This window comes from Callorhinchus milii, unplaced genomic scaffold (genome assembly GCF_018977255.1).
Source record: "Callorhinchus milii isolate IMCB2004 unplaced genomic scaffold, IMCB_Cmil_1.0 Scaffold7, whole genome shotgun sequence".
NCBI lineage: Eukaryota > Metazoa > Chordata > Chondrichthyes > Chimaeriformes > Callorhinchidae > Callorhinchus > Callorhinchus milii.
Genome location: NW_024704748.1, coordinates 27,325,872 through 27,353,318, shown reverse-complemented (window position 1 = coordinate 27,353,318; position 27,447 = coordinate 27,325,872). Strand labels below are relative to the sequence as shown.

Here is a 27,447-nt window from a genome sequence, read left to right as displayed (position 1 = left end):
CTGGGCAACGACTACACACTGGAGCAGCGGGGCATTGTGGGAAATGGAGGCGCTGGGCAGGTGGAGCGGGGCATTGTGGGAAATGGAGGCGCTGGGCAGGTGGAGCGGGGCATTGTGGGGTGTTGGAGGCTGAGCTGGAGCAGCGGGGCACTGTGGGAAATGGAGGCTGAGCTGGAGGAGCGGGGCATTGTGGGAAACGGAGGCGCTGGGCTGGTGGAGCGGGGCATTGTGGGGTGTTGGAGGACCCGGGGATTGTGGGACGCTGGAGGACCCGGGCAGTGTCTGGCGGGTGGGAGGCCGCTGACGGGAATGGCTGTGACAGGTGAGCGGCGCCGTTGCGGTCTCTGACAGGACAGCGACCCCCATAGCGCGGGCGGGCGGGCGGCGTCTCCCTCCGGCAGGAAAGGCCGGGGATTGGGAGCAGCAACGGCCTCAGCAACAGGCCCCGAACCCCCGGCACAGCCTCGGCCCCGCCCCAGAGCCGCCCACAGACTCGCGCCGTCACAACAACAACAGCAACAATCCCGGCGTTTGACCCGCGCCTCGTCACGTGCTCCAGGCGTCTCAAAGCGCTTCACAGGGTACACCGCAAAGTGTAGTGACTGCGCACTTGTGGGTGAACCGCGGCCGCCGATCGCGGGCAGCGGTGTCCCCGCCAACAGCCGCGGGTTCAGTGACCACATTATTGCTGTTATTATTTTGAAGGGATTATTAGCCCCAGAAAGCGATCCCCGGATCGATGTGCGATAACCAGAGACCGTGGAGTGCGTTACGGTGTCCCCGGCGCGGGGTCGAGCCCCGGTCCTCCCGCAGTAACCGCTGAGCCACAGCCTCAGCACTCGCGGCGTAGTCAGTGAAGCCATTTCAGACATCTCGACCGCATTCTGTCCTCTCGACGCCTCTGTCCGTCCGGTGTTTCCTGCCCAGTGCTCACCCCCCACTCCCCACGGTCAGACCTGATCTCTGGACCTCTCACAAACTCCTTTTCATTCCACTCTCTACAGTATATCCTGTGAAGCGCTTTGAGACGTCTCGAAAACGTGATAAAGCGCTGTGTCAGATGCCGGGATTACTGTGTTAGAATAATCCTCAAATTTGATATCTCCCAATTTTGCAAGGACACGGGGGGCTGGGGGGGCGCGCGGGGCTGGGGGGGCGCGGGGCTGGGGGGGGCGCAGGGCTGGGGGGGCGCGGGGCTGGGGGGGCGCGGGGCTGGGGGGGCGCGGGGCTGGAGGGGCGCGGGGCTGGGGGGGCGCGGGGCGGGGAGGGCACGGGGCGGGGCTGGGGGGGCGCGGGGCTGGGGGGCGCGGGGCGGGGGAGGGCACGGGGCGGGGCTGGGGGGGCGCGGGGCTGGAGGGGGCACGGGGCGGGGCTGGGGGGGCGCGGGGCTGGGGGGGCGCGGGGCTGGCGCGCGGGGCTGGGGGGGCGCGGGGCGGGGGAGGGCGCGGGGCGGGTGGCTCGGGGGGCGGGGCTGGGGGGGGCGGGGCTCAGGGGGGCGCGGGGCTGAGGGAGGGCGGGGGGGGGCGCGGGGCGGGTGGCTCGGGGGGCGGGGCTGGGGAAACGCTATATTGTTGGAAATGCTGTCGGATGAGACATTAAACCTCAAATTGTTTTTATAATGAATCCTGGTGCTTTCGGTGTGGATGCGCTCTCAGTGTCTCCCCCACTGACAGTCTCCCTGTTACAGACACCACAACATGGCGCAGGTAGAGAAGAAAGTGGGGCTTCTCCGCAAAGCCTCCTCCAGCCGAAAGCCTCTGAAGGAGAAAGTGGTGTTAATGTACGATGAGATCTTCAAGGTAAGATTCCACACGTCACTACCTCTGCTGTTTGATATGGCCGTCAGTGTCCATCCTCTTCATGCTGCCCAGAGTTATAACAGCTTCCTATATATCCAGCAGTATGTGTAACAGCTTTATATATACCCAGCACTGTATAACAGCTTCCTATATACCCAATACTGTGTGCAACAGCTTCCCGTATACCCAGCACTGTGTTATATAAATGCAAGTTGTTGTTATACTGTGTTGTATATACTGCACACCGTGCCTGTCTCCCCTATCTCCCCTGCTGGGGTATCGCTGTTGTGGGGAGGACAGACGGGAGGAGTAACAGGATGTTTATGTTGTGGGGGGGACAAATGGGAATGGTGGGAGTAACGGGATGTTGGTGTCCCCCCCCCCCCGCAGAATGAAGACCCGGCCAAGAACAACCCCCGCTTCTGGGAAGAGCTCTTCCTGATGAAGGTCAGTTTAGTCCCTCCCTCACCTGCCTCTCTCTCTCTCTCTCTCTACCCCTCCACCCTCCCCTTTCCCCCCTCCCCTTCCCCTCTCTCTCTCTCTCTCTCTCTTCCCCTCAGTGATCTGCCTTATAATATATAAAAATAATCCTTGCATTTCATATAGAGCCTTATCACATCGTTGAGATGTCTCAAAGCATTTCACAGAATATACAGTCGGGTGAATTGACTAAATATTTTGTGGGTGAAACAGTTGTTGTTGTCAATGTTTATGTGATGTTGTTGTAGTTGGTATTTACATGGTGGTGGTGTGTGTGGAGTAGGTAAACCTACAGTACCTGGAGACCAGGTTAGAGACACTGGATGGGGAGGAGTTGATGAAGCTGAAAGAGAATATAAACAGACTGTTCCAGCACTGCATCACCGCCCTGGGCGAGGAGCACCAGATCACAGTGGTCAACGCCCTGCAGGTCAGTCATTCCCCCCGATCTCCGCTCCAAACACAGTATTCTGTGTGGTGCTCTGTGTGCGCTGTGTGTGACACCATGTGACACTGCGCACTGTGTGACATTTTGTGTGCTGTGTGTGACGCTCTCTGTGTTTTAGACTCTGTGCACTGTGTGTGACACTGCACTGTGTATGACACTGTGTGCTGTGTGTAACACTGTGTGTGTTATATGTGATTTGCTCTGTGTTGCAGACACTCTGTGCACTGATCCGGGGGGTGCATCAGAAGAATAAGCCGACATCCGGCTTCGACATCATCAACCTACTGATGGGGTTCGACAAGGCGGAGCTCAGGATGAAAGTGAGGTCACTGTCTGTGCGTGGGCACTGGTGTGTGTGTGTGTGCGCGTGGGTTTGTGTGTGTGCGTGTGTGTGGGCACCTGTGTGTGTGCGTGCCTGAGTGGCTGTGTATTTGGGTTGGGTGTTGTGTTCTCCTCATGGCTGACCCTTTCTCCTGATTGATGCCTGTTTGATTCTCAGAACCTGATGGAAAGTCTGGACGCTCTGCTCTGCGGTGATGGCTCTGACAGTCTGAAGAGTCTATGTCTGAAGCTGCTGCTCTGCCTTGTGACGGTGAGAACAGCTGTCATCAGCCGTCTGCAGTGTGGAGAGAGCTTCACTCTGCATCTAACCCTGATCTGGGAGTGTGAATGGACAGAATAGATGGAGTCTACTGTGTCTCTAACCCTGACCTGGGAGTGTGGACGGACAGTGTAGAGGCAGATTTACTCTTAACATTTTTTAACTGAGTTCTCAGCTCTGTATCTCTGGTCTCATACACAGTATGTAAACATTCCCCACAGGTTACTGACAACATCAGCCAGAACACCATTCTGGAGTATGTGATGATCAACAGTATTTTTGAGGCGATTCTTCAGGTGAGGCCAGTGATGCTGTGTGTGTGTGGGGGGGGGAGGGGTGGGTGTAGGGGGTCTGTGTATGTTGGGGGGAGGATGGGGGCGGGGTATTATGTGTAAATGTATGTACTGGTGCGTTGATGGGGTCAGTAATTCAGTAGGTGTGGGGGCGCCTATTGGGAGGCTTCGTGTTCTGACTGAAGGTGTCCTTCCAGCATAGCCACCAGATGGCGCTGCAGCACAGTGTCTGACTCCCACCCTCACACAGTGTCTGACTCCCACCCTCACACAGTGTCTGACTCTCACCCTCACACACAGTGTCTGACTCCCACCCTCACACACAGTGTCTGACTCCCACCCTCACACACAGTGTCTGACTCTCACCCTCACACACAGTGTCTGACTCCCACCCTCACACACAGTGTCTGACTCCCACCCTCACACACAGTGTCTGACTCCCACCCTCACACACAGTGTCTGACTCTCACCCTCACACACAGTGTCTGACTCTCACCCTCACACATATAGCTCAGACATTGGCTGCTGAGTTTTCATTTTTATTAAATAGTGATAAATATTCAGCAGTGTGTGAAGGAGCCATCACCCCAGATTAATCACATCCCTGTGTGTGTGTCTGTCGTGTTTGTATCTGTGTGTATGTGTTTGTGTTGATCGTGTTTGTATCTTTGTGTGTTGTTGATGTTACACCAACAACAACACATTACATTTGCACAGCGCCTCTCATGTCGGGAGGACGTTCCAAAGCGATGGACAATGGAGGGGAAGGTGTCACTGAGCGTATGTGACAGGTGTGTGTTGTGATTGGCGCTGACCCACGGCTCTGTCTCTCCCAGGTATTGTCGGTGACATGTAGTCGGGTGCGGCACGGTTACCATTCTGTGGTGCTGCTGGCTCTGCTGGTCAATTACAGGAAGTACGAGGTAAGCGCAGTCCACTCTGCCCGACTCTCCTCATCCTGTATTCCCCCTCCCCGCACACTCCCCTCGCTTCCCTCCCCCCACCGCATCCCCTTCCCTCCACCCATCCCCCCACCTTCCTTCACGCTCTCCACTCCCCCTGCATCTCCCTTCGACACGGACCCACTGCGCCCCTCTCCCCCCGCACTCCCTCATCGCTGCAGTTGGGGTGGCTACTCTGTGACGTATTGTTGTGTCTGACAGTCTGTGAATCCCTACATCGTCAAGCTGTCCATCGTGGATGATGAGAACACACTGAACGTGAGTACCTGCAAGGGGTTGGTGGGGGTGGGAGGGCCTTCATGGAGCTGAACTGGCTCCAAGGTGACATGTTTGGCAACGGAATGTCAGAATCCAGCCAGCGCTCTGTGACGGTCTCTAGTCCAGTTTCTGAGCTAAACGTATCCACAATATCCCAGGGCACTCACTGCTGCTGACAGCACAGCCCGGCCTGTCTCATTGGCAGAACCTGGAAGGGCCGACCAGTCACTGGGGGAATCCTCCCACTAAGCTCCTGTTAACCCTGCAGCCAAAGCCCTAATGGGTGGGGTGGTCCAAGCTGCACAAACAAAGCTTGCCGGACAGTGACATTAATCGCAAGTTATGTGGTTTTAGGTGATTGGATTTACAGCAGTTACCCCAACACAAAGTCTGGGGTCTCCAAGCCTTGGCTCTTGCCAACCTGCGCCTAATACTTTTGCGGACTTAGGTAAGCAGGATGTATCCCTCCAGGGAGAGAGTGCATATTTCTCTCCAACAACTTATCTTTGGGATTTCCAAGTGTAGGTGGGATGCATGGAAATTTCAGACTGGTTTGGAGACTCTTAAGCACGGTGATGGATTTCCGCATATGTCAGACACCCAGCTGACCCCCGCCCACCCTCTCCCACTAAACCCACGTCTGACAAAGCCACAGTGAAACCCTGACAAGCTGACACTCCCAGCACCTGATCTGATGGTATTTGTAACCATCTGTGTTTCTCTTACAGGGGATGGGGCTCGTCATCTCCCAGGCCCTGGCCCAATACAACAGGTAACTAGCTCACTCGCTTACTGCCCACCCACCCACCCACCCACTCACTCACTCACTCACTCTTTCATTCTTTCACTCTCACATTCCAAGATCAGTGAAAGAGAATGAGAAATTAAGGTAAAATGTTTGAGAAGGGGTTGGTGGGGGTGTTTGTGCTGAGACTCAGTGAGGGAGTGATGGCCACTGTTCTCTCTCTGTGTGACAGACAATACAAGGACAAGGAGGAGGAGATTCAGGGCGGCTTCTTCTCTGCTATCAGCAGCATGGTGAGCACCGCCAGCATTCAGGCGCCGTATGTCAGAGGGTGAGGGTGTGGTGGGCAGGTAGGAGGGGAGTGCGTGGGGGGCAGCAGAGCTCGGGGTAACGGCAGTGGGTGTCGAGTGTGTGGTGGCAGTGGGCAGAGAGCGTGCCCCTGTGTGTGAGTGTGTTGTGTGGGTATGTGGTGTGTGTATGTGTGTGTAGCTCAGGGTGACAAGTTTGGTCTCTCTCCAGATGGGCAGTATGTTTATTGCGGACGCCGAGGAGAAGATTTCTGTGCAGTGAGTGACCCACAATCACCCTCAGCTCATACATGTGGTGCTCTGTAACTGAACTTCACTAAACCAGACTCCGTCAGCCCCCACCTCACCACAGGCTCCCCCCACCCCCCCCCCCCCACCAATCTCCCCTGTCGCTCACTCACTCACTCACTCAGTCACTCACTCACAGCATGTACCTGTCAGCACCCTGGGGGGTTTGGGGGGCAGTGTCAGTGCTGGCAGCACTTGCTGGGTTGGTGCTGACAGCCTGGTTCAGTTGGGCTGTTAATCCTGTGCCCACAATGTGAGTGTGTCTGTACTGAGGTTCAGAGTCCTCTTTCTTTGCATCTCTCTCTCTCTCTCTCTCTCTCTACCTCCTTTTTCTCCCCCGCTCTTTCTCTCGCTTTCTCTCTGTTTCTCCCTCTCTCTCCCCCTCTCTCTCTTTCTCTGCTTCTCTCTCTATCTCACTCTCTCAGAAGACAAATCCTGCACTCTATATAGCCTTACCATGTCAAAATGTTTTGAAACATTTCACAGTACATGTTGTGTATTGACTGTTTTTTGATTGTCTGATATTCAGGGAGATTCGGTGGTGGGATGGGGAGGAGAGGGGCGCGGTGGGGGAGAGGGGAGTGGTGTGGGGTGGTGGGGGGAGTGGGAGCTGTGGGGGATGGGGAGCTGTGGGGGAAGGGGGAGCGGTGGGGGAGGAGGCAGGTCACAGCCTCTTGTACCACAGGCAGACAGGATGTGAGGGATTGATTGTACTGAGGATACAGACTAATCGTGTGTCAGACAATGTTAGGGCAAGTGAGTGTCTCGGCTTGTTATTGGGAATGGGAGCGGAGGACATCTCTCTCTCTCCCCCGGTGCTCACCTGCATTCTCTCCCACTCAGAACCAATGAGGCCATCTTACTGGCTCTGTACGAGGCTGTCCATCTCAACAGAAACTTCATCACCGTGTTAGCACAGGTAGGTATACCACCCTGGGGTCTTCCCTCCCCACCCGCGAGTGACAGGGCCCCCCCCCCCAGGTGGGAGGTGTCCAGGTGGGAGGGGTGGGGAGGACAGAAGTGCAGTGTAGGAACATTTCACAACCAGCCAATGGTGTACTTGGGAGCTTTAGAGTTACAAGCGTTCCCTGTGTGTGTGTGTGTGTGTGTGTGTGTCCGAGTGTGTGTCCGAGCTAACAGGCCCCAGTGCTGTGTTTGCAGGGAGACAGCTGGTAAAGTGTGAACCTGTTATGACGTTCAGTTTTCTGCTTAAATCTCAGAGTCACCCAGAGATTGGACTCAGCACACCCATTACCCCAGTCACCCCGACAACACCCAGCACACCGCTAGGTACCACACCTCCCAGCTCAGACGGCAAGTCCTTCATCATTATCATAATAATAACAGCAATAATAATTCTTGCATTTGATTTAGCGCCTTACCATTTCGTTGAGACGTCTCAAACGTCAAGATACACTCCTCATTATCTCTCTCTGTCTCTTTCTTTCTCTCACTTTGTCTCTGTTTCTGTTTCTCTCTTTCTGTTTGTCACTCGCTGCCTCTGCCTCCCTATCTCTCTCTCGGTTTCTCTCTCTCTCCCTCCCCGTCTCTGTCTCTCTCTCTGTTTGTCACTCTCTCTCCCTGTCTCTCTCACACACACGTGCACACGAGTTATGTTCACCGATTCTTCTTGCTTTCTGCTGTTGCTGCATTAATGATTCTATGTAAAATTTTACTAATTTATTCATCTCCCTCGTCTGTCACTTGCGAGGTAATGAGGCTGGGACAGGCAGCTCTGATGTAACCTCTCTTGACTCTGCTCCTGCAGTAATGAACACTTCCGAGCTCCTGTTAGACCCGAACGTGCAGACGGGAAACCTCCTGATCACCTTCCTCAAGTACTGCTCCATCGTCATGCAGGACACCAAAGGTGCATCACAGAGACAGAGACCGTGCAGAATATAATCTATAATCATCCTTACATTTGATATCACGCCTTATCCCGTCGTTGAGACATCTTGTAGACATAAGTAGACCTTTCAGCTCCTCGAGCCTGTTCCCCCTATCTATAAAATCGTGGCTGATCTGTACCTCAACTCCAATTACCCGCCCTTGCCCCCTATCCCTTGATAATAATAATCCTAGCATTTGATATAGCACCTTATCACGTCTTTGGGATGTCTCAAAGCGCTTCACAGAATATACTGTAAAATGAATTATACAGCCAATTGATATCCTGACCAAACAAACATCTATCCACTCTGCCCCCCCTCCCATTCCAACACTGCCCTCCCGCACCAGCACTCTGCCCCCAACATTCTGACCTCCCCGTCGTTCCAGTCATGAAGATGTGAATGGATTCAGCCATGATCCACAGTCCTTTCTTCCTCATATCCGCGCCACAACTGGCACCGCCTTCCATCACCTCCGGAATATTGCCAGACTACAGCACTACCTCACCCCTCACGCGGCTGAAACTCTGGTCCACGCCTTTATCACCTCAAGGCTGGACTATGGGAACTCTCTCCTCGTCAGCCTTCCCGGCCCTCCCTCCACACTGCAGGTCATTCAGAACTCTGCAGCTCGTGTACTGTCTCGCACCAGACACTAAGACCACATCACTCCCACCCTCGCCCTCACCCTCACCCTCACCCTCGCCCTCGCTCGCCTACACCGGCTCCCCATCCCCCGGAGGATCGAATTCAAGATCCTCATCCTCACCTACAAGGCCATTCACGGCCTCGCTCCCTCCTACCTCTCCAACCTACTATCCCCCTACTTACCTGCCCGTACCCTCCGTTCCTCTGGCTCCGGTCTGCTCCACATCCCCCGCCCCAACTGCCCTACCATCGGTGGCCTTCAGCCCCGAGGCTCTGGAACTCCATCCCCCAGTGCCTTCACCGCTTCCTCCCTTTCCTCCTTCAAGGCCGGTCTCAAGACCTTTCTCTTTGAACGAGCCTTCAGCTCCCCTCTCGACTCTGTACCCCCTCCTCGCCCCCTCCCTTCCCTCCCCTCACCATTTCCCCCCTCCTCGCCCCCTCCCTTCCCTCCCCTCACCCTGACCATTTCCCCCCTGCTCGGGTCCTGACCCAACTGTACAGCGCCTTGGGATGTCCTCCCGACGTGAAAGGCGCTCTATAAATTAAATCTTGTTGTTGTTGTTATGGCGGAGAGAGTTCTAAACCGCTTCACAAAATACACTGTAATTCCTCCCATTGCCCCAGGCCCTACATTGTCAGAGGTGCCGTCCCTCAGATAAGATGATAAAATGAAATTGTGTTTGACTGTTCAAATGAAAGTCCCTGTGATGCAAGTCTGAGCCCAGCTATCGTGTGGACAGTTGTGACTGGCTGAGTTTCTGTCCGTGTCCGACCTGCCTGCCCTCTCCTGCTCATTCCACCCTTTTACCTTTCAGATGAACACCGGCTGAACAGTGCTCGGCTCTGTCTGATTATCCTGACGTGTATTGCTGAGGTATGTCTGAGACACTGTCTCGGCCTGACTGGAGCGATCACACCACGTGTCCAATCACAGCATCTCATCAATTCATCAACAACAACATAGCACCTTTCACGTTGGAGGACGTCCAAAGTCGCTAGACAGTCAGAGATATTGTACCCGAGCAGGGGTTTGGGATTAGGAGGGGTGGGGGTCTAGGGAGGTGGGGATAGGAGGATGCCCGAATGTGCAGTCGAGGATGAGCGTCTTGAGACAGGCCTTGAAGGAGGCAAGGGAAGGGGAGAGGCGAAGGGACTATGGGATGGAGTTCCAAAGGATGGGGGCAGAGAGACTGAAGGCCCGACTGCCGATGGTGGGGGTGGAGGGGAGCGGGCAGAGGACATGGAGCAGGCCGGAGCCCGCTAAGCGGAGGGAGTGGACAGGTCGGTGTGAGGTTAGCAGGTCACATCACTGAGTAACACTCATTCTATTCCGTCTTTACATTCATTCTATCCATCCCTCCCCCAAATAGCATACACTCTGTGTCAGGGAGGAAAGGCAGAGCGTGTTAACTTGTGATTGGAGGCTGTGTGGGTGGGTGGGGGGTGAGGCTGGGGACTGGGCTTGCACAGGTTGTGTAATTAATATGTTCTGTCCTCTCTGGTTCAGGATCAGTACGCTAACACGTTCCTTCATGACGATAACATGAATTTCCGTGTTAACCTGCACAGGATGGTGAGTGGAGCTGGGCAGGCTGGATGGGGGAGTGGGCGGGCAGAGTGTTGGTATGTGGGGGGCAGAGTGCTGGTATGTGGGGGGCAGAGTGTTGGTATGTGGGGAGGGGGGGGCAGAGTGTTGGGGGGCCAGAGTGTTGGTGTGAGGGGGGGCACAGTGTTGGGGGCGCAGATTGTTGGTGCGGGAGGGGGCAGAGTGTTGGTGTGAGGGGGGGGGCACAGTGTTAGGGGGGGCAGAGTGTTGGTGCAAGGGGGCAGAGTGATGGCGCAGGGGAGTGCAGAGTATGGGGGGGGGCAGAGTGTTGGGGAGACAGAGTGCTGGTGCAAGGGGGCAGAGAGATGGTGTGGGGGAGTGCAGAGTGTTGGGGGGGGGGGCGGGGGCAGAGTGTGCGTGCGGAACTGAGATGCAGCGTTATAATGACATTTAACTTATAATTTGCTGTTAGCCCATGAGACATCGCAAAAAAAGTGCAGACAAGAGCATCCCCTCACGGCCTCTGGTGTGCGCAGTGCTCGGTAAGTCATCACACCCTCCCCTCAGCGCTGGGTAAGCCAATCCCCCCTAGCTGGTATGTGACCCCAGCCGACAGCTGTGTGTGACCCCAGCCGACAGCTGTGTGTGACCCCAGCCAACAGCTGTGTGTATATTAATACATCCACAATTTAGACAACATCTGGGAAGGTGATTGTGTCACTGATTTAAATAAGCAAAACAGACTAATTAGGAAACAGACTTTCTCTATCTTGAAGAAAACATACCTGTTTTTTCTGCACTGTGAGCAGGTTTATCTCAGGCTGGAGAGGAAAGCGGGGGATCTGTTACACGTTGGGGAATAGTGAGGTTTAGTGAGAAATATCACACGGGAGCTGATGTTATTAGTGGGGGAATTAAACAGAGGAACCTCTAATTACTGTAATGTGCAGATAGCAGAAATATCACAATATCCCAGTATCCTGCCTTGCACTGCTTCAAACCCAGCAGCAAACACCGTCTCTCTCTCTAACTCTCCCTCACTCTGCCTCTCTCTCTCTCACTCTCCCTCTCTCTCCCTCTTCGCTCTCACTCCCTCTCTCTCTCTCTCGCTCTCCCTCTCTTTCGTCCTCCCTCTCTCGTGTGGGGTCACATTCCAGGCTGATGCTCCAGCACAGCGCAGGAGGGAGAGAGCGCCGCATTGTCAGAGACGCCGTCACTCAGATGAAACTGAGGATCTGTCTGTACTGCTTCAGGTGGTTGTTAAAGATCCTGTGGCGCTGTTGGAAAAGAGAAGGGAGTTCCTCTCTCTCCCTGTGTCCTAGCCAACAGTACCCCAGATACAATTAATCTATCGGCCGTGTTGGCCTCAAAGTACACAGTCACTACATCTGATTGCGATTCTCTGTGAAGAGCTTGAGATGTTTTGGGTTTGTAGGGGCTGGATCAGGTGAAGGGATTATTATGGGATGCGAGAACCAGTGAGAATTAGCAAGGCCTTTCGCATGTGTTGTATGAGTGTGGAGTGTAAAGCCTGTGTAACGCTGACTGTGTCTGTCTCAGATCTCATGGTGGAGTTCATGGTCACGCACATGATGAAGGAGTTCCCCATGGACCTCTACGTGTAAGTTCATCACCTAGAGTTCTTCCTTTCCTCTTTTTGTGGCGTCCTGTAGCAAAGTGATTAACACAAAGGAGCAAGGCCAGGAGATTTGTGGAGCGCTCCATCGCTGAGGGTACAGATGAAGGAAGAGATGTGGATTCCTGTAGCGTAGTCATAGTGGTTAGAGCACTCGCCTCGCAAGCGAGAGGACCTGGCGGGGCAGGACGAAACATTGGGCAAGTTTCCTTACTCCACACGCCTGTTTACCGAGCAGTGAATAGCAACCCGGTTGTTAGTCGATTGGTGGATTGGTTTTCCGGGTGTAATCCCTCCAGATAGTGCAGATGGGCTGGGGGGCCTGGGGGTTGGCTGACTCGGTGACTGGGGTATAAATAAGCTTCTCTCTGGTTTGGTGCCGCATTTGGAGTCTGATCTCTTTCTCTCTCTCTCTCTCTCTCTCAGACGTTGTGTTCAGATTGTCCACAAACTGATCTGTTATCAGAAGAAATGCCGAGTGCGGCTGCACTACACCTGGCGAGAGCTCTGGTCAGGTAAGCCTCGCCCTCACTGACCCCGGCCCACCGGCCCCGTCCCACCCCACATGGCCCCTCCCACCCCGCCAGCCCCTCCGCCTCTGACTGAGGGAATGTGTGAGAATTCTGGTTTAATTTCAGGACCAAGTGATATAAATAGTTTGGCTGCTCTGGGCTCTGCTCCACAGCTATTGGCTGTTGAGAGATGAGGAGAGAAGCTATGTATGTTTCCAACTCACTCACTGTCTCTCACACTCTGGGATTCATTCACTCACTCTCTCAATCTGTCACCCTCTCTCTCTCTCACTCACTCTCAATCTGTCACTCACATTCATTCTCTCACACTCACTCTCACACTCACTCACTCTCATAATTACTCACTCAATCTGTCACTCACTCCGTTTATCATTTATTCACTCTGTTTCACACTCTATATATCTCTCTCTCTCCCTCTCTTGCTCGCTCACTCACTAGGAATCTGTCACTCACTCTCTCGGTCTGTCAGTCACTGAGTTTCTCATTCTCTCTCCCCCTGGATCTCCCCCTCACTCACTCCCTGGCTCTGGCTCAGGCTGGTGCTGGGGCTGTGGACAGCTGTGGACAGCGATGAATAGTTGCACTCTCTCCAGTCTGAATCACTGCTGCTGACAAACTGGAATGTTCCTGACTGGTGTGGACCAGGCCTTGTTTGTGTCGGGAATGGCCATGTCTTATGGATTTGGTGCCATCAATGTAATTAGTCCCCATCAAGTGCTGCACATAGAACCAGAAAAATAATGTGAGCCACTCCAAACAGGCAGCTCCTGTGCCCTCCACTGCCTGTCACTGTGTCACTGCCACAGACTGACCAGGGGGGAGAGGGGGAACTTTCTCTCTCTCCCAAATCCACTCCTCACTCTGAGGTTAGATACAGAGTAAAACTCCCTCTGAGACTCCCTCTGTCTCTAACCCGTAATGTGTGAATGGCGAATTCTCTCCGAGTTGTTCACGGTAGGGATTGTATGGAGGTGGAGGATGTTGTGGTGTGTGTGGCTGGTGTGATGTTGGGGGAGTGTGATTTGCTGACCTGTGCTCTGTGTGATTGCAGCTCTCATTAACCTGCTTAAGTTCCTGATGTCCAATGAGACTGTGCTGCTGGGAAAGTACAACATCTTCACGCTGGCTCTGATGGTGAGATTAGCCGCACAATCCCTCCATACCCCGCCCCCGGCTCTGTCCCTCCATCTATCCCTCTCTCTCTCTCTCTTCTTCCCTCTCTCTCTCTACGCTGCCCCCTCGTTCTCTCTTTGTCCGTCTGTTCCCCCCTCACCACCATGTTGGGATGCAGTAACCATGGTGACCTTTTGCTCTGGGGCAGGTTGTGAATTTATTTAACGTCTTCATCACGTACGGGGACACGTTCCTGCCGACTCCGTGCAGCTACGATGAACTTTACTACGAGATTGTTCGCATGCACCAGGTCTTTGACAACCTGTACTCTATGGGTAAGTCATGCTCACAGCTCTCGCTCACTTGCTCACTCACTCCTCCCTCGCTCATTTGCTATCACTCACTCTCTTTCTCTTTCCTCGCGCTCTCTCCTCGCTCTCACTCCGCGCTCTCTCTCCTCGCACTCACTCCTCGCTCTCTCTCATTCGCCCCCTGTGTTTATCAGTGTTCACTCTCCACCATTGTAGCGTAGTGGTTAAAGCGCTCGCCTCATAAGCAAGAGGACCCGAGTTCGATTCCCGGGCAGGGCGAAATCTTAGGCAAGTTTCCTTACTCCACATGCCTCTGTTTACCGAGCAGAAATTAGGAACCTGGTTGTTAGTCGATTGGCGGATCGCTTTTCCGGGGGTAATAATCCATTTATTAAAAAAAAATTAGTCACTCAATCCATGACTGTTTGAGGGACACTGCTGTACGCAATTGGCTGCCACATTTCACCCCCAAAATATATAGGATTATTATTATTATTATTATGTATAAACCTGGCTGGGATCAGTAATTGAGCCACCGGGCGTTCTCACTCACTGTCCCCCAACGCTGTGTGTGACTCACTAAGGACTCGGGAAGTGCGATGAGTCTCCCAGAATATAGTGGTGAGGAGGCTACAGTGATGTGCTGAGACCCCACACTGACCATTACCCTGGGAGGTCTCTGCTCAACCCCATATTGGCAGTGAAGGTTTGAGATTTTTCTCTGTTGCAGTGTTAAGGCTGTCGACAAACAGTGGACAGTGGAAGGAACCGGCGAGTAAAGTGACACACGCGCTCATCAACATCAGGTGAGAACATGTCGGTAGTGATTTACATGCTCGTGGCAATTTACACCAGCACAGACACGCTGGAGAGAGAGAGCAGGGAATAGGATTAGAGTAGACAGCTCCAGTGAGGGAACGAGCACCAGCACAGACACAATGGGGAGAGAGAGAGCAGGGAATGGGGTTAGAGTAGAGAGTTCCAGTGGGGGAGCGAGCCCCAGCACAGACACGATGGGGGGAGAGAGAGAGCAGGGAAGGGGTTAAAGCAAAGAGCTCCTATTGTGTGTGACAAATGAGTCCATGTATCTACGTTAAGTGGTTTAATTACCTGTGGTGTACTGGCTGAGCAGAGAGCTGGGGTGATGTGGGGGAGGCTGGTGAGTTCAGTCACCCTGTTCATCAGAGCGGCTGACCTGCTCTGCACAAGCTGCCAACAGCTGGTCAATAGGTGAGTCAATCGATCGGCTGAAGCCAGGCTGTGATTCATCCTCCTGTCCTCTTAATCACACGTCCTTGCTGTGCTCCCACGTTTCCTCATACACACCATCTGCATTTTCCTGAGAATGTTTTTTAATGTAACACAACTTAATTAAGTCCTAAACCTATTGATGATTACTCCTGGAGTCCTGTAGCTCAGTGGTTAGAGCACTCACCTCGCAAGCGAGAGCATCCAGGTTTGATTCATGGGCAGGGGGAAACGTTGGGCAAGTTTCCTTACTGCACACACCTCTGTTTACCTAGCAATAAGTAGGTTGTTAGTCAATTAGTGGATGGATCGCTTTTCTGGGGGTAATGATTCCTTCAAAATTTAACAAATACATTTTTAAAGATTTGGTTACTCAATCCACAACTGTTTGTGGGACACTGCTGTGCACAATTGGCTGCCGTGTTTCGCCCACAAAATATACAGGTAATTCACTATATTCAGTGAAGTGCTTTGAGACATCTCAATGACGAGCTAAGGGGCTATATAATAAGGTTTATTATTATGAATCACTTTACATCGAGACTCATTATTAGCGTTGCAGAATGTTAATTTAATTACCAGATCTATTTCATAATCCAATTATTCCACAGTGTGAGCAATTGATATCTTCCATTTCTGTTAAACGATGATCAGTCACTCGGCAGTGAGGCTGCTCTACCCCCACCCTGTGCCCCTCCCCCCCATCCCCCCACCCTGCTGAGACTCCAGTATTACAAGGCTGATCAAATTCAGATTAACAATACAGAAAAGAAAGTGTCTCGGAGTGCTTTACACAGTGTCATTGACTCGAAATGAAGGTGAATGTTATAAGAATCCTGACGTTTGATGTGAGAATGTCAAAACACTACAGAGTTCTGTGTGAAGGGCTGTGTCTGTGTTTGTAGGCGAAAGCAGCAGCCAATTTGCGCACAGCAGTTCCCAACAAATAGCCATGAGCGATTTATCTGGGGGATTGTCAGCTAGGACACTGGGAGAGAGAGAAAAACTCCCTTCTCTTTTATGATAGCTCCGAGGGACATTTAACATCCACCTGAACAGGCACAGACAGGACCTCAGTTTAATGTCTGATAATAATAATGCTTGCATTTGATACAGAGCTTATCAAGTTAATGAGACGTCTCAAAGTGCTTTACAGAATATACTGTAAAGTGAATTGACTATATTTTGTGGGGGAAACGCGACAGCCAATTGCGCACAGCAGTGTCCCACAAACAGTCATGGATTGAGTGACTCAATTTGTTTTGGAGGGATTATTACCCCTGGAAAAACAATCCATCAATCGACAAACTCGTGAAGGAGTGTCCGACAATGTGGCACTCTCTTCCCCCCCAGCAATGCACTGGAGCGTCAGCCTGGACTGTGAGCTTGTGCCCCTGTAACCAGAGGGTGAGGGGCTGAAATTTTTTACAGCACATATTTGTTCTTCATTTTGTGTTTTTTCATAGTAAAGAAAGGGGAGGAATCAGATTTACCTGCTGTTTGCGCTAGAAAATCTAAAGTCAAGATTAACACACCACACACAGGCACCCAAGCCATACCAGACATACACATCACAGATACACCCCCCCCCCCACCACCACACACATACACCCAACCCACAGCACAGAGATAAATACATAGCACACAGGCACTCATCCATAGACACACAGACAGATTTACAGATACACTCACAGACAACACGCGCACAGCACTGTGACAGCTCACTAGCCAGAGATTTACAGCGTGTAGCTGTGGAACCAGAGCCTACAAATGAAGAGTGATGTAACAGGAACAATCTTTCTCCTAAGCTTTTAATTCCCATCATGTCCTCTCAGGACAGCGAGTGGCTGACCTCGGGTAATCTCTCTAATCCATCCCTTTCTCTTCTCTCCCCATTGCTGTAATTACACACACAGCGCATGAGGATCACTTGGTTTGTGGTGACAATCCACTTCAGATGATGTGATCTCATCCCATCCTCGGTCGGCTGTTTAGTTGTTCCGATCCCCTGGTCTCCACCATCCAATCTTCCAACTGTGATCTCCCCTTCCCTGTGTCTGCCCTCAACCACAGCCCCGCCTCCGCCCACTCCAGCCCCGCCTCCGCCCACTCCAGCCCCGCCTCCGCCCACTCCAGCCCCGCCTCCGCCCACTCCAGCCCCGCCTCCGCCCACTCCAGCCCGCCTCCGCCCACTCCAGCCCCGCCTCCGCCCACTCCAGCCCCGCCTCCGCTCACTCCAGCCCCGCCTCCGCCCACTCCAGCCCCGCCTCCGCCCACTCCAGCCCCGCCTCCGCCCACTCCAGCCCCGCCTCCGCTCACTCCAGCCCCGCCTCCGCTCACTCCAGCCCCGCCTCCGCGCACTCCAGCCCCGCCTCCGCCCACTCCAGCCCCGCCTCCGCCCACTCCAGCCCCGCCTCCGCCCACTCCAGCCCCGCCTCCGCCCACTCCAGCCCCGCCTCCGCCCACTCCAGCCCCGCCTCCGCCCACTCCAGCCCCGCCTCCGCCCACTCCAGCCCCGCCTCTGCCCACTCCAGCCCCGCCTCCGCTCACTCCAGCCCCGCCTCCGCCCACTCCAGCCCCGCCTCCGCCCACTCCAGCCCCGCCTCTGCCCACTCCAGCCCCGCCTCCGCCCACTCCAGCCCCGCCTCTGCCCTCCCTAGCCCTGCCTCCACCCACCCCAGCCCTGCCTCTACCCATCCAACCCAGACCCACCTCCACCCAACCCAGACCCGCCTCCACTCACCCAGCCCCGCCTCCACTCACCCAGCCCCGCCTCCACACCCAGCCCCGCCTCCACTCACCCAGCCCCGCCTCCACTCACCCAGCCCTGCCTCCACTCACCCAGCCCCGCCTCCACTCACCCAGCCCCACCTCCACCCATCACTCCCTCTGTGTATGTGTGTGACCCTCTCCCCACCCTGTTCTGTGTGTATGTGCGTACGCATGTATCAGACTTCTCTCCCTCCTCCCTGTGTCCGTTTTCCCCCTTTATGTGTGTGTGTGTCTCTCGCTCAGTGTCAACTCAGTGCATATGAGCTATTGATCAGTGCTGACGTGCAGTGTATCATTTGACAGTAATGGTTATGAGATGAGAGCTCAGAATATGAATGATCAAAGTGCAGCATTTAGCATTTATCCCCTGAACTCCTCCAATACAATCACATCCCAGCCTGGCGCATTGCACACAGTGGGGGGGAGGGGGCTGGTTCAGTGTTAAACCAGCTAACACTAACAGCAGCGATTCCACTAACTGGTGATCTTGTCAGCTAACCAGTGATCCAACACATTAATCCCACTCGTGATCCCACCAACCAGTAATTTCACTCACAGGTGATCCCACTAACCAGCCATCAAACCTGAATGTAGGAGGTTGTCGGTTTTAACCCTGTGTCGGGGTTCACAGTCCAGGCTGAAGCTTCAGCCCGGTGCTGGGTGGAGAGAACGCTGTTTTGTCAGAGACACCGCCTCTCGGATGAGACATTAAACCCAGGTCCTGTCTGTCTATTTTTGTCATCTCCATCATTCACCTCATAGCTGTGTGTAAAATGTCTGCCACAGTTGCCTAGAACACAATGAGGAGTGTGTGTATTGTTCTGACTCACACTCTCGTGGGCTGGTTTACTGTTGAGCCCAGCACAACACAAACCATTTTCCTAGAGACTTTAGGATGTTTGTAAAATATCCCTGATTTTATCTTGGGTACAACATCTGTTTATATATGTGGAGTCCTGTAGCTCAGTGGTTAGAGCACTCGCTTTGCAAGTGAGAGACCTGAGTTCAATTCCAGGCAGAGGGCGAAACCTTGGGCAAGTTTCCTTACTCCACACGCCTAATAATAATAATCCCTCCAAAAAACAAAAACAATAATTAAATTGGTCATTTTCAATCTACGACTGTTTGTGGGACATTGCTGTGCGCAATTGGCTGCCGCGTTAGCCCACAAATATACAGTCAATTCACTTTACACTGTGTTCTGTGAAGCGCTTTGGGACGTCCTCCTGACGTGAAAAGCGCTATATCAAATGCAAGGATTATTATTATTATTATTATTATTATTATATAAAGTGCCCTCAGTGTTGAGTGGGTGGGAGGCTCTGTCTAATTTCTTCCTCCTCCTGTTTCAGAGCCATTGTCAACCATTTTAACCCAAAGATTGAGTCTTACGCTATGGTCAACCACATCTCTCAGCTCTCAGAGGATCAGGTAGGTACTTGTCACCAGCACAGCTCTCTATATTTAGCGAGTCCAATTATTTCTCATTTTCTCCCTGTTGGTGTATTTCCTCTGTGCCCCCAGTCTGGCCTCTCATTGGACACTGGTTACCCTCTCGCCCCCACCCTCCGACCAGTGTCCATGTCCGAGCTCTTGGCAGTGAGTTTGGGCAGGTCAGAGGGGGTTGCAGGTGAGCCTGACCTCTGCCCACCCAGCTGTCACATGTGCACTGCCTTTAGAGAGCACTACAGAGGCACCTGGAGCAGGAAATCTGCCTGGTTTTCTCCTCCCCAACCCAAGGATTATTAGGGGAGTCCTGATGCGTATTGGTTAGAGCACGAGCCTGGAAAGCGAGAGGACCCCGATGTGATTCCTTTTGGCCTAAATTCATTAAAGAGTTATAATATTGGCAAAATAAATAATTTGGTCATTCAATTCACGACTGTTTGTGGAACACTTACTGTGCACGTTTGGCTGCCGCGTTTCGTGAACAAAATATACAGGCAATTCATTTTGCAGTATATTCTGTGAAGCGCTTTGAGACGTCTCAATGATGCAATAAGGCGCTATATCAAATGCAAGAATTATTATGATTTCATTAATCTCCTGCCAGACCTCATTACTACATTGCAAACTGTAGCTCTTCTCAGGCTCCGGCTCCCAGCACAGACACTGTCACACCTGCTGCCTGGTGAGATTCACAGGGCAAACTGCCAAGTCTTCCCTTCTCTCTGCACCTTCACTCACCCACCAACGAGCGAGCAAGGGAAACTAGCCTGTCATCATTCCCGGTGTTGGCCCACATCCAGGCCACTAGAGTGAAGATGAATTGAGTGCTGTTCCCTAAGCCTGTCTCCCAGACAGTGTCTGGGCCACAGAGGAGCAGGAACCAATTTCATTCCGTGCCGTGGCTAGCCCTTTGGCCTAAATGCATTAAAGAGTTACAAAATCAGCAATTTCTTTCTGAGGAAGTTTCTGTGACGCAGGAGTCGGACAGAGCAGAGCTCACCTCAATGCTCGTGACTACTGACTGAATACAGGCCCTGGGGGAGCGAGCACCAACACAGATACGATGGGGAGAGAGCAGGGAATGGGGTTAGAGAGCTGTAATCTCTCAAAATTGGGCGAGTGGCGATGATTTGGGGAGGGTAAATCATCCAGTGCTTTGGGACGTCCTCTTGACGTGAAAGGCGCTGTACAAATGTAATTTGTTGTTGTTGGGATGAGTAACCTTGGCCTATCTGCTGAACGCATCTGTGCAGAATAACGCTTTCAAAGCCTTAGCGAGAGAGAGAGGGGGAGAGAATGTTGCTGCCAATGGCTAAGTAGCACAAGCAAGTGCCAGTATTATTAGGGATTAAGGGATATGGGGATAAGGCAGGGTTAGGTTATTAGCTGGAGTTAGATTAGAAGATCAGCCATGATTCAATGGTGGGGCAGAGGCTCGAAGGGTCGAATGGCCTACGCCTGCTCCTACATGTTATGTTATAAATCCAGCACAGTCCTCAGGCTGAACATCATTAGACTGCCTGCTCATTTACTCCTACAGCAGGGTCAGTGAGAGCAGCGAGCAGTGCGGTCAGACCTGGGCAGCCCTCCCGAGGTGGGTTGATCCTGCCTGTACACATTACACACACAGCAGCAGCACTCTCTGTGTTACTGCTCCTAATTGCTGCCAGGTTGATCTGGAGGGTGATCTGGGCTATTGATGGAGTCCATTAGTGAGGGGATTGTGTGAGGTGGAGCAAAACTCAGCCGTTCGAGTTCTCACCCCGGAGTCTCTCACTGACTCCGAGTTTACAGTCTACACTCGTGCTCCAGAGCAGTGCAGGGGGGATTCATAATAATAATAATAATCTGTATATGGTATAACGCCATATCAAGTCATTGAGATTTGTGCTTCATAGGATATACTGTAAAATGTAGTGGACTGTGTTTTGTGGGTGAAACGCAGCAGCCAATTGCGCACAACAGCGTCCCCCCAAATAACCGTGGATTGAGTGACCCATTTTATTGGGGGTTGTTGGCCAGGACACAGGGAGAGAGAGAGAGAGAGAGAGAGAGAGAGAAACTCCCTTCTCTTTTCCAATAGCACAGTGGGATCTTTAACGTCCGCCTGAACAGACAGACGGGGCTTCAGTTTAACGTCTCACCCGAAGGCCAGAATCTCTAAGACAGTGCAATACATCCCATAGCATTGGAGCGTCAGTTTAGAGACTTCGTGATTCCAAATCCTGACGTGTGGGGCTTGAACCCACAGCCTTCTGACTGAGAGGCGACAGAGCTACCGCTGAGCCCAGCTGCCACACAAGGAGTTGCTGTAATGGGACACAGCAGAGAGCGAGCTCGGTTGCCTGTCAGATGTTATTTTCAAGACAGTGGTATTGATCAGAGTATCAGTGATTTCTTCCCTCTCACAGTCTGATTGCTGGTGAGCACTGCTTCAGCCTTAGTGCTCCCAGTTCATCCCAGAGCCAGTCACAATGAAGTAACCACAGCTACTGCTCATTACTCCCTGACCCGCACCCCCCCCCAGTTATACTCCAGCCTAGAACTCACTCCCAAGGGTGCGTTATTCTATGTCAACCCCCTCCCAAAACCTTTGTATTAGATTCCAGCCTCTAACTAACATCTGGGCGCGTTACAACAGTGACCTTAGGCACAGTTGAAGAGGAAGGTCTTCAGGCACAATCTGAAGATGGGGAAGGTGGGGGCGAGGTGGAGAGATAGAGGGAGAGTGTTCACAGGTGTGTGTATGTGGAGTGGGAATGTTGAGGGTGTACTGTGAGTGGTGTACTGTGGATGTACTTCCCCCGGCTCCGGGTGTGCTTCCTGGCAGTGAGGGGGGAAGTGTGTGACAAGAGAGCAGCCCAGGCACTGACACTGACCTGCCTGTTCCTGAAATAAGTCTGAATGTGTAGGAGGCTGTGTTATTAGAGTGCTGGCTTACAAGGTAGTGAGCAACTAGTTTGGAATGAGGTGGGAGCGTGGCCTGGCTCTGTGTGAGCGCTGTTAATGAAGCACAGATTAACTGTACATCTTGTCTCTTGTGGCATTAGACCCTATTACAGGTCCCCACACACTCGTGCTTATCAGGCAATTCCATGGGCTGATGGATTGTGGTGTGTGTGGTGTGTGTGTGTGTGTGGGTGGTTGTGTGTGTGTGATGTGCATGCTCACTTCTGGTGAATAATAGTCAGAATAATCCTGACATTTGAGCCAGTGCCTGTCATGTTTCAATGTCTCACCAGCCCCTCACAGGCAGTCACAGTCTAGTGTAATGACGGACGCGGCAGACAGTTTGTCTGAGGGCTGTGGTTTGCGCTGGGGCTGGTTTGTGTTGGGCTGAGCTGTGGAGAGGCTGGGCCTGGGTTGCATTGAGCTGGGCCACACTGCGCTGGGCTGTGTTGGGTTGGGCTGTGTGGAGTTGGTGTGTGTTGAGCTGGGCTGGAGGCTTTGTTGTGTTGGGCTGTGTGGAACCTGGGCTGTGTTGGGCTGGGCCACACTGGGCTGCACTGTGTGGAGGCTGCGCTGTGTTGGGCTGGGGCTTTGTTGGGTTGGACTGTGTGGAGGTTGGGCTGTGTCTGGCTGTACTGTAAGCTGTGTTTCTGGCAGGTGCTGGAGGTGGTGCGTTCTAACTACGACACACTGACCCTGAAACTCCAGGACGGCCTGGATCAGTACGAGCGATACTCAGAGCAGCCCAGGGAGGCCGCCTTCTTCAAGGAACTGGTGAGACCAAGAAGTTAATCATTCACACGAGCCTTACAGAGAGGCCATTCAGCCCGGCGTCCATCCATCTGTCTCTCCGTCTGTCTGTCTCTCCATCTGTCGTAAATTTAATTGTGGAAATCTCTTTACTTCCGTCTGAATGTGGAAACTGGTGTCAAATGTCTCAATCTTTACCCCCACAGCTGAGGCCCTGGTGAATCCTTATGGTTAGGAGCTGAGGCCCTGGTGTGGGCAGCTCAGGCCTGAGTGAGGCTTCATATCAACCTGTCTGCTCCCTCTGCTCAGCAGGCTCCGGCCTGCTCCATATCCCCCGCGCAGCCTGCCCCACCATCGGCGGGCGGGCCTTCACCCTCTCTGCCCCCACCTTTGGAACCCCATCCCACAGTCCCTTCACCTCGCTTTCTCCCATGCCTCCTTCAAGGCACATACCTTCTCTCAAGACCCTGCTCTTCGACCGGGCCTTTCGCCACCCTCCTAGCCCTACCTTCCCTGCCTTCCACCCCTCCTGATCCCAACCTCCAGCTCGGGTCCAGATCCCTAACTGTCCGGTGGCGTGGGACATCCTCCCAATATGAAAGTGTAAATGTAACTTCTTGTTGTTGTTGATGAGGCCTCACTGTGTTGTTGTGCCCTCAGGTCCGGTCAATCAGCCTGAACGTGAGGAAGAACCTGGCAGTGAGCACGCTGACCCAGGAGCTCTTACTGAAGGAATTTTCTACCATCTCCTGAAGCTCTCGCTGAGGACCCCACCGTCCTTTCCCACCTAGTGTGATTCCTCCCCACTGCTCCCCGGGGAAGACTTGGCATCGGGTGGGAAGTCGTTCTCTCTCTGACTGTCCTGTGATGAAGTGCTGAGGAACCTCCACACCACTCACTGCTTCACACACAGTGTGGGAGGGGCAGCGATTGTGGGGGCGATGTTGAGATGCTGAGCCGGTGATTGGTATTGGGTATAGTGTAAGCAGTGTGAGGGGTGGGTGGTGGCCTGGGGGGAGGGCTGATACATGGAGGCAGGGGGGTCACTGTGTGGGGGGGCGTCACAGTGTGTTGGGGATCACTGTGTGTGGGGGGGCCACTGGGTCCAGAGAAAGGGGGGACTGGGTTGCAGGGGTGTGTGACTGGGGGAGGTGAGTGGGGGGGGTGACTGCATGAAAGGGGGTGAGGGGTGTGGGTGGAGTCGGGGGGGGGGGTGGGGGTGCTGGGAGTGTAAATATCTTCTCCTGATAACACACTAACATTGACAGAGAATATCTCAGTGACGCAGCGAGTCAGACTCTGCTCTCCGTTCATCCTGCAGTCTCCTGCTCTGTTCTAGGCAGGATTATCCCGGGTCTCTCCGCTTTCTCCAGCTTTTCCTCAGTGTCTATAAACAGTCGTCAGCTTCATGCTCCATTATTTGATTTTTCGCCAAAAGGGTATTTAATTTGAACTACTGTAATTGGAGAAAATTTAAAGGGTTGTGCGTGTGTGTGTGTGTGTGTGTGTTCTGTTATTAATGGCAGTGTATCTATTGAGACTAACAGAGCCCTGTGCAGATTGCAAAATAAAATTGACTTTATAATCGCTTTCTATTTTTCTCCAGCAGCGAATTTAAACTCAGTAAAAGTCACACAACCAGCAGATTCCTTGTCAGGTATTTGAGGACCCTGCGCCCCCCAACCCCCAGCATTGCTCCGTACTCGCAACGTGTGGCCTCAGGGCCACAGGAACGCACAGCACTGGAGAAAATATTTCACTCCATCCAACTGATCCATCTGTCATTCCTGGGAGTGTGGATGCACAGTGTGGAGGGAGCTTTACTGTGTCTGTCAGACATCAAGTTCTGGATGAGAGCTAATTTTCTTCAGTTGAACGTCAACAAGACAGAGGCCCTCCTGATTAGCTCCCGTCAGTACCTCCACACCTCAGGCACTGACAGCATCACTATCCATGGGGCTCACTCCCCCTCACTGAGCCAGTCCAGAACCTTGGGGTCTTGTTTGACCCTCAGCTCTCCTTTCTACCCCACATTTGTGCCATGACCTGCTCTGCCTTCCCCACCTCCACAACGTTGCCCGGCTCCGACACTGTCACACCGCAGGCCCCCGAAACCCTCATACACGCCTTCATTACATCGAGGCTCGACTGTGAACTCATGGCTTGTCGGCCTCCCCATCTCCTCCCTCCACAAGCTGCAGATCATCCAGAACTCTGCAGCCCGTGTCCTCTCCTACACCAAGCTCCGCGACCCTGTCACCCCCATTCTCGCCGGCCCCACTGACTTCCCATCTCACAGAGGATATAGTTCAAGATCCTGGTCCTCACCTTGCTCACTCCGACCTCCTAACTCCTTACCATCCTGCTCGCTCCCTCTGCTCAGCGGGCTCCGGACTGCTTCACGTCCCCGGCCTTGCTTGCCCCACTATTGGCGGGCCTTCCGCCACTCTGCCCCCACCCTCTGGAACTCCATTCCGCAGTCCCTCTGTCCCTTGCCATCTTCAAGATCCATCTCAAGACCCTCCTCTTCGATTGTGCTTTTGATCTCCCTGCTTCCCCCCCACCCTCCACCCTCCCTGACCCCAACCCCCAGCTCGGGTCTGTAACTCTGTCTGTCCAGCACCTTGGAACGTCCTCCCGACTTGAAAGGTGCTTTACAAATGTAATTTTGTTGTTATCTTTAACCCTGACCTGGGAGTGTGGACACACAGTGTAGAGGAGCTTTACTGTGTCTCTAACCCTGACCTGGGAGTGTGGACACACAGTGTAGAGGAGCTTTACTGTGTCTCTAACCCTGACCTGGGAGTGTGGACACACAGTGTAGAGGAGCTTTACTGTGTCTCTAACCCTGACCTGGGAGTGTGGACACACAGTGTAGAGGAGCTTTACTGTGTCTCTAACCCTGACCTGGGAGTGTGGACACACAGTGTAGAGGAGCTTTACTGTGTCTCTAACCCTGACCTGGGAGTGTGGACACACAGTGTAGAGGAGCTTTACTGTCTCTCTAACCCTGACCTGGGAGTGTGGACACACAGTGTAGAGGAGCTTTACTGTGTCTCTAACCCTGACCTGGGAGTGTGGACACACAGTGTAGAGGAGCTTTACTGTGTCTCTAACCCTGACCTGGGAGTGTGGACACACAGTGTAGAAGAGCGTTACTGTGTCTCTAACCCTGACCTGGGAGTGTGGACGCACAGTGTAGAGGGAGCTTCACTCTGTGTTTAACCTGCGCTGTGTCAGGGAGGGATTGGTTGGGTCCAACGTCCCTCAGTGATTGAGCCAACGTCACACAGCTCAAACAGTTATTTCTGAGCAGAAAATGTTGTAAGTTACACACAGCTCCCCTAACCCCCATCTCCACTTTGGTGGTTCAGGGCTGCTGTGTTCATGTGCTCCCATTTTTCATATAGCGAGTTGTTTGGATCTGGAATCATTGCCTGAAAGGCTGGTGGAAGCCGATTTGATAACAACTTTTAAGAGAGAATTAGATAATTATTTGGGGAGGACAAGTTTGCAGGTTTATGGGGAGAGCGCGGGGGAGTGGGGTTGATCAGGGCTATGGGGAGAGAGCGGGGGAGTGGGGTTGATCAGGGTTATCGGGAGAGAGCGGGGGAGTGGGGTTGATCAGGGCTATGGGGAGAGAGCGGGGGAGTGGGGTTGATCAGGGCTATGGGGAGAGAGTGGGGCAGTGGGGTTGATCAGGGCTATGGGGAGAGCGGCGGAAGTGGGGTTGTTCAGGGCTATGGGAAGAGAGCGGGGGAGTGGGGTTGATCAGCGCTACGGGGAGAGAGCGGGGGGAGTGGGGTTGATCAGGGCTATGGGGAGAGAGCGGGGGAGTGGGGTTGATCAGGGCTATGGGGAGGGAGCGGGGGAGTGGGGTTGATCAGGGCTATGGGGAGGGAGCGGGGGAGTGGGGTTGATCAGGGCTATGGGGAGGGAGCGGGGGAGTGGGGTTGATCAGGGCTGTGAGGAGAGAGCGGGGGAGTGGGGTTGATTTGGAAGCTCTTTTCAAAGAGCCGACACAGACACGATGGGCCGAATGGCCTCCTTCTATGCTGTATAATTCTATGATTCTATGAGAGCAAGCGGGGGATCGGCAGATGGTTTCCTGGACACACGTAATGAGCAGATGGTGTTGAGTCTCATAATAAGTCAATCGTATCACAGTCCGACACACAGCAAGTGTGGGAATGAGAACATTTGAAAAAATAACTGTCCAATTTCTTCATATGGAAATCATCTCGACATAGACCTGTTGGGCCAAATGGCCTGTTTCTGTGCTGTGTATTCTATGTAAAAAAACGTTCCACATGAGAGTTTCTCTCTCCAGGTCCTCCCTCCTCATCGCTCTCCCCATCTCTGGACAAGTGCAAAGTGATGATGGAAAGAGAGCAGGGAACAGGAATAAGTGTCTGTGT

At 53.2% G+C, this 27,447-nt stretch overlaps 1 protein-coding gene across 2 annotated transcripts; it reads left to right on the top strand.

Annotated features, from left to right (window-relative positions):
• The first annotated feature begins 214 nt into the window (after positions 1-214).
• On the top strand, positions 215-24,131 carry armh3 (armadillo like helical domain containing 3). 2 transcript variants are annotated; one of them, XM_042337021.1, is made up of 26 exons: positions 215-322; positions 1,688-1,799; positions 2,190-2,246; positions 2,563-2,709; positions 2,940-3,047; positions 3,227-3,319; positions 3,550-3,624; positions 4,458-4,544; positions 4,785-4,841; positions 5,570-5,613; positions 5,819-5,879; positions 6,106-6,152; positions 7,026-7,101; positions 7,403-7,496; positions 7,951-8,052; positions 9,538-9,596; positions 10,230-10,295; positions 10,741-10,810; positions 11,829-11,889; positions 12,331-12,419; positions 13,489-13,571; positions 13,759-13,885; positions 14,592-14,667; positions 19,234-19,312; positions 22,937-23,053; positions 23,690-24,131. In XM_042337021.1, the coding sequence occupies exons 2-26, from the start codon at positions 1,698-1,700 to the stop codon at positions 23,780-23,782; spliced, it is 2,070 nt and encodes a 689-aa protein (XP_042192955.1). In that variant the 5' UTR covers positions 215-322; positions 1,688-1,697; the 3' UTR covers positions 23,783-24,131. The 2 variants fall into 2 exon arrangements, with proteins under 2 accessions (XP_042192955.1, XP_042192956.1); XM_042337022.1 differs by lacking the exon at positions 10,230-10,295 and having other exon boundaries at positions 23,690-24,130.
• The last annotated feature ends 3,316 nt before the right edge of the window (positions 24,132-27,447 follow it).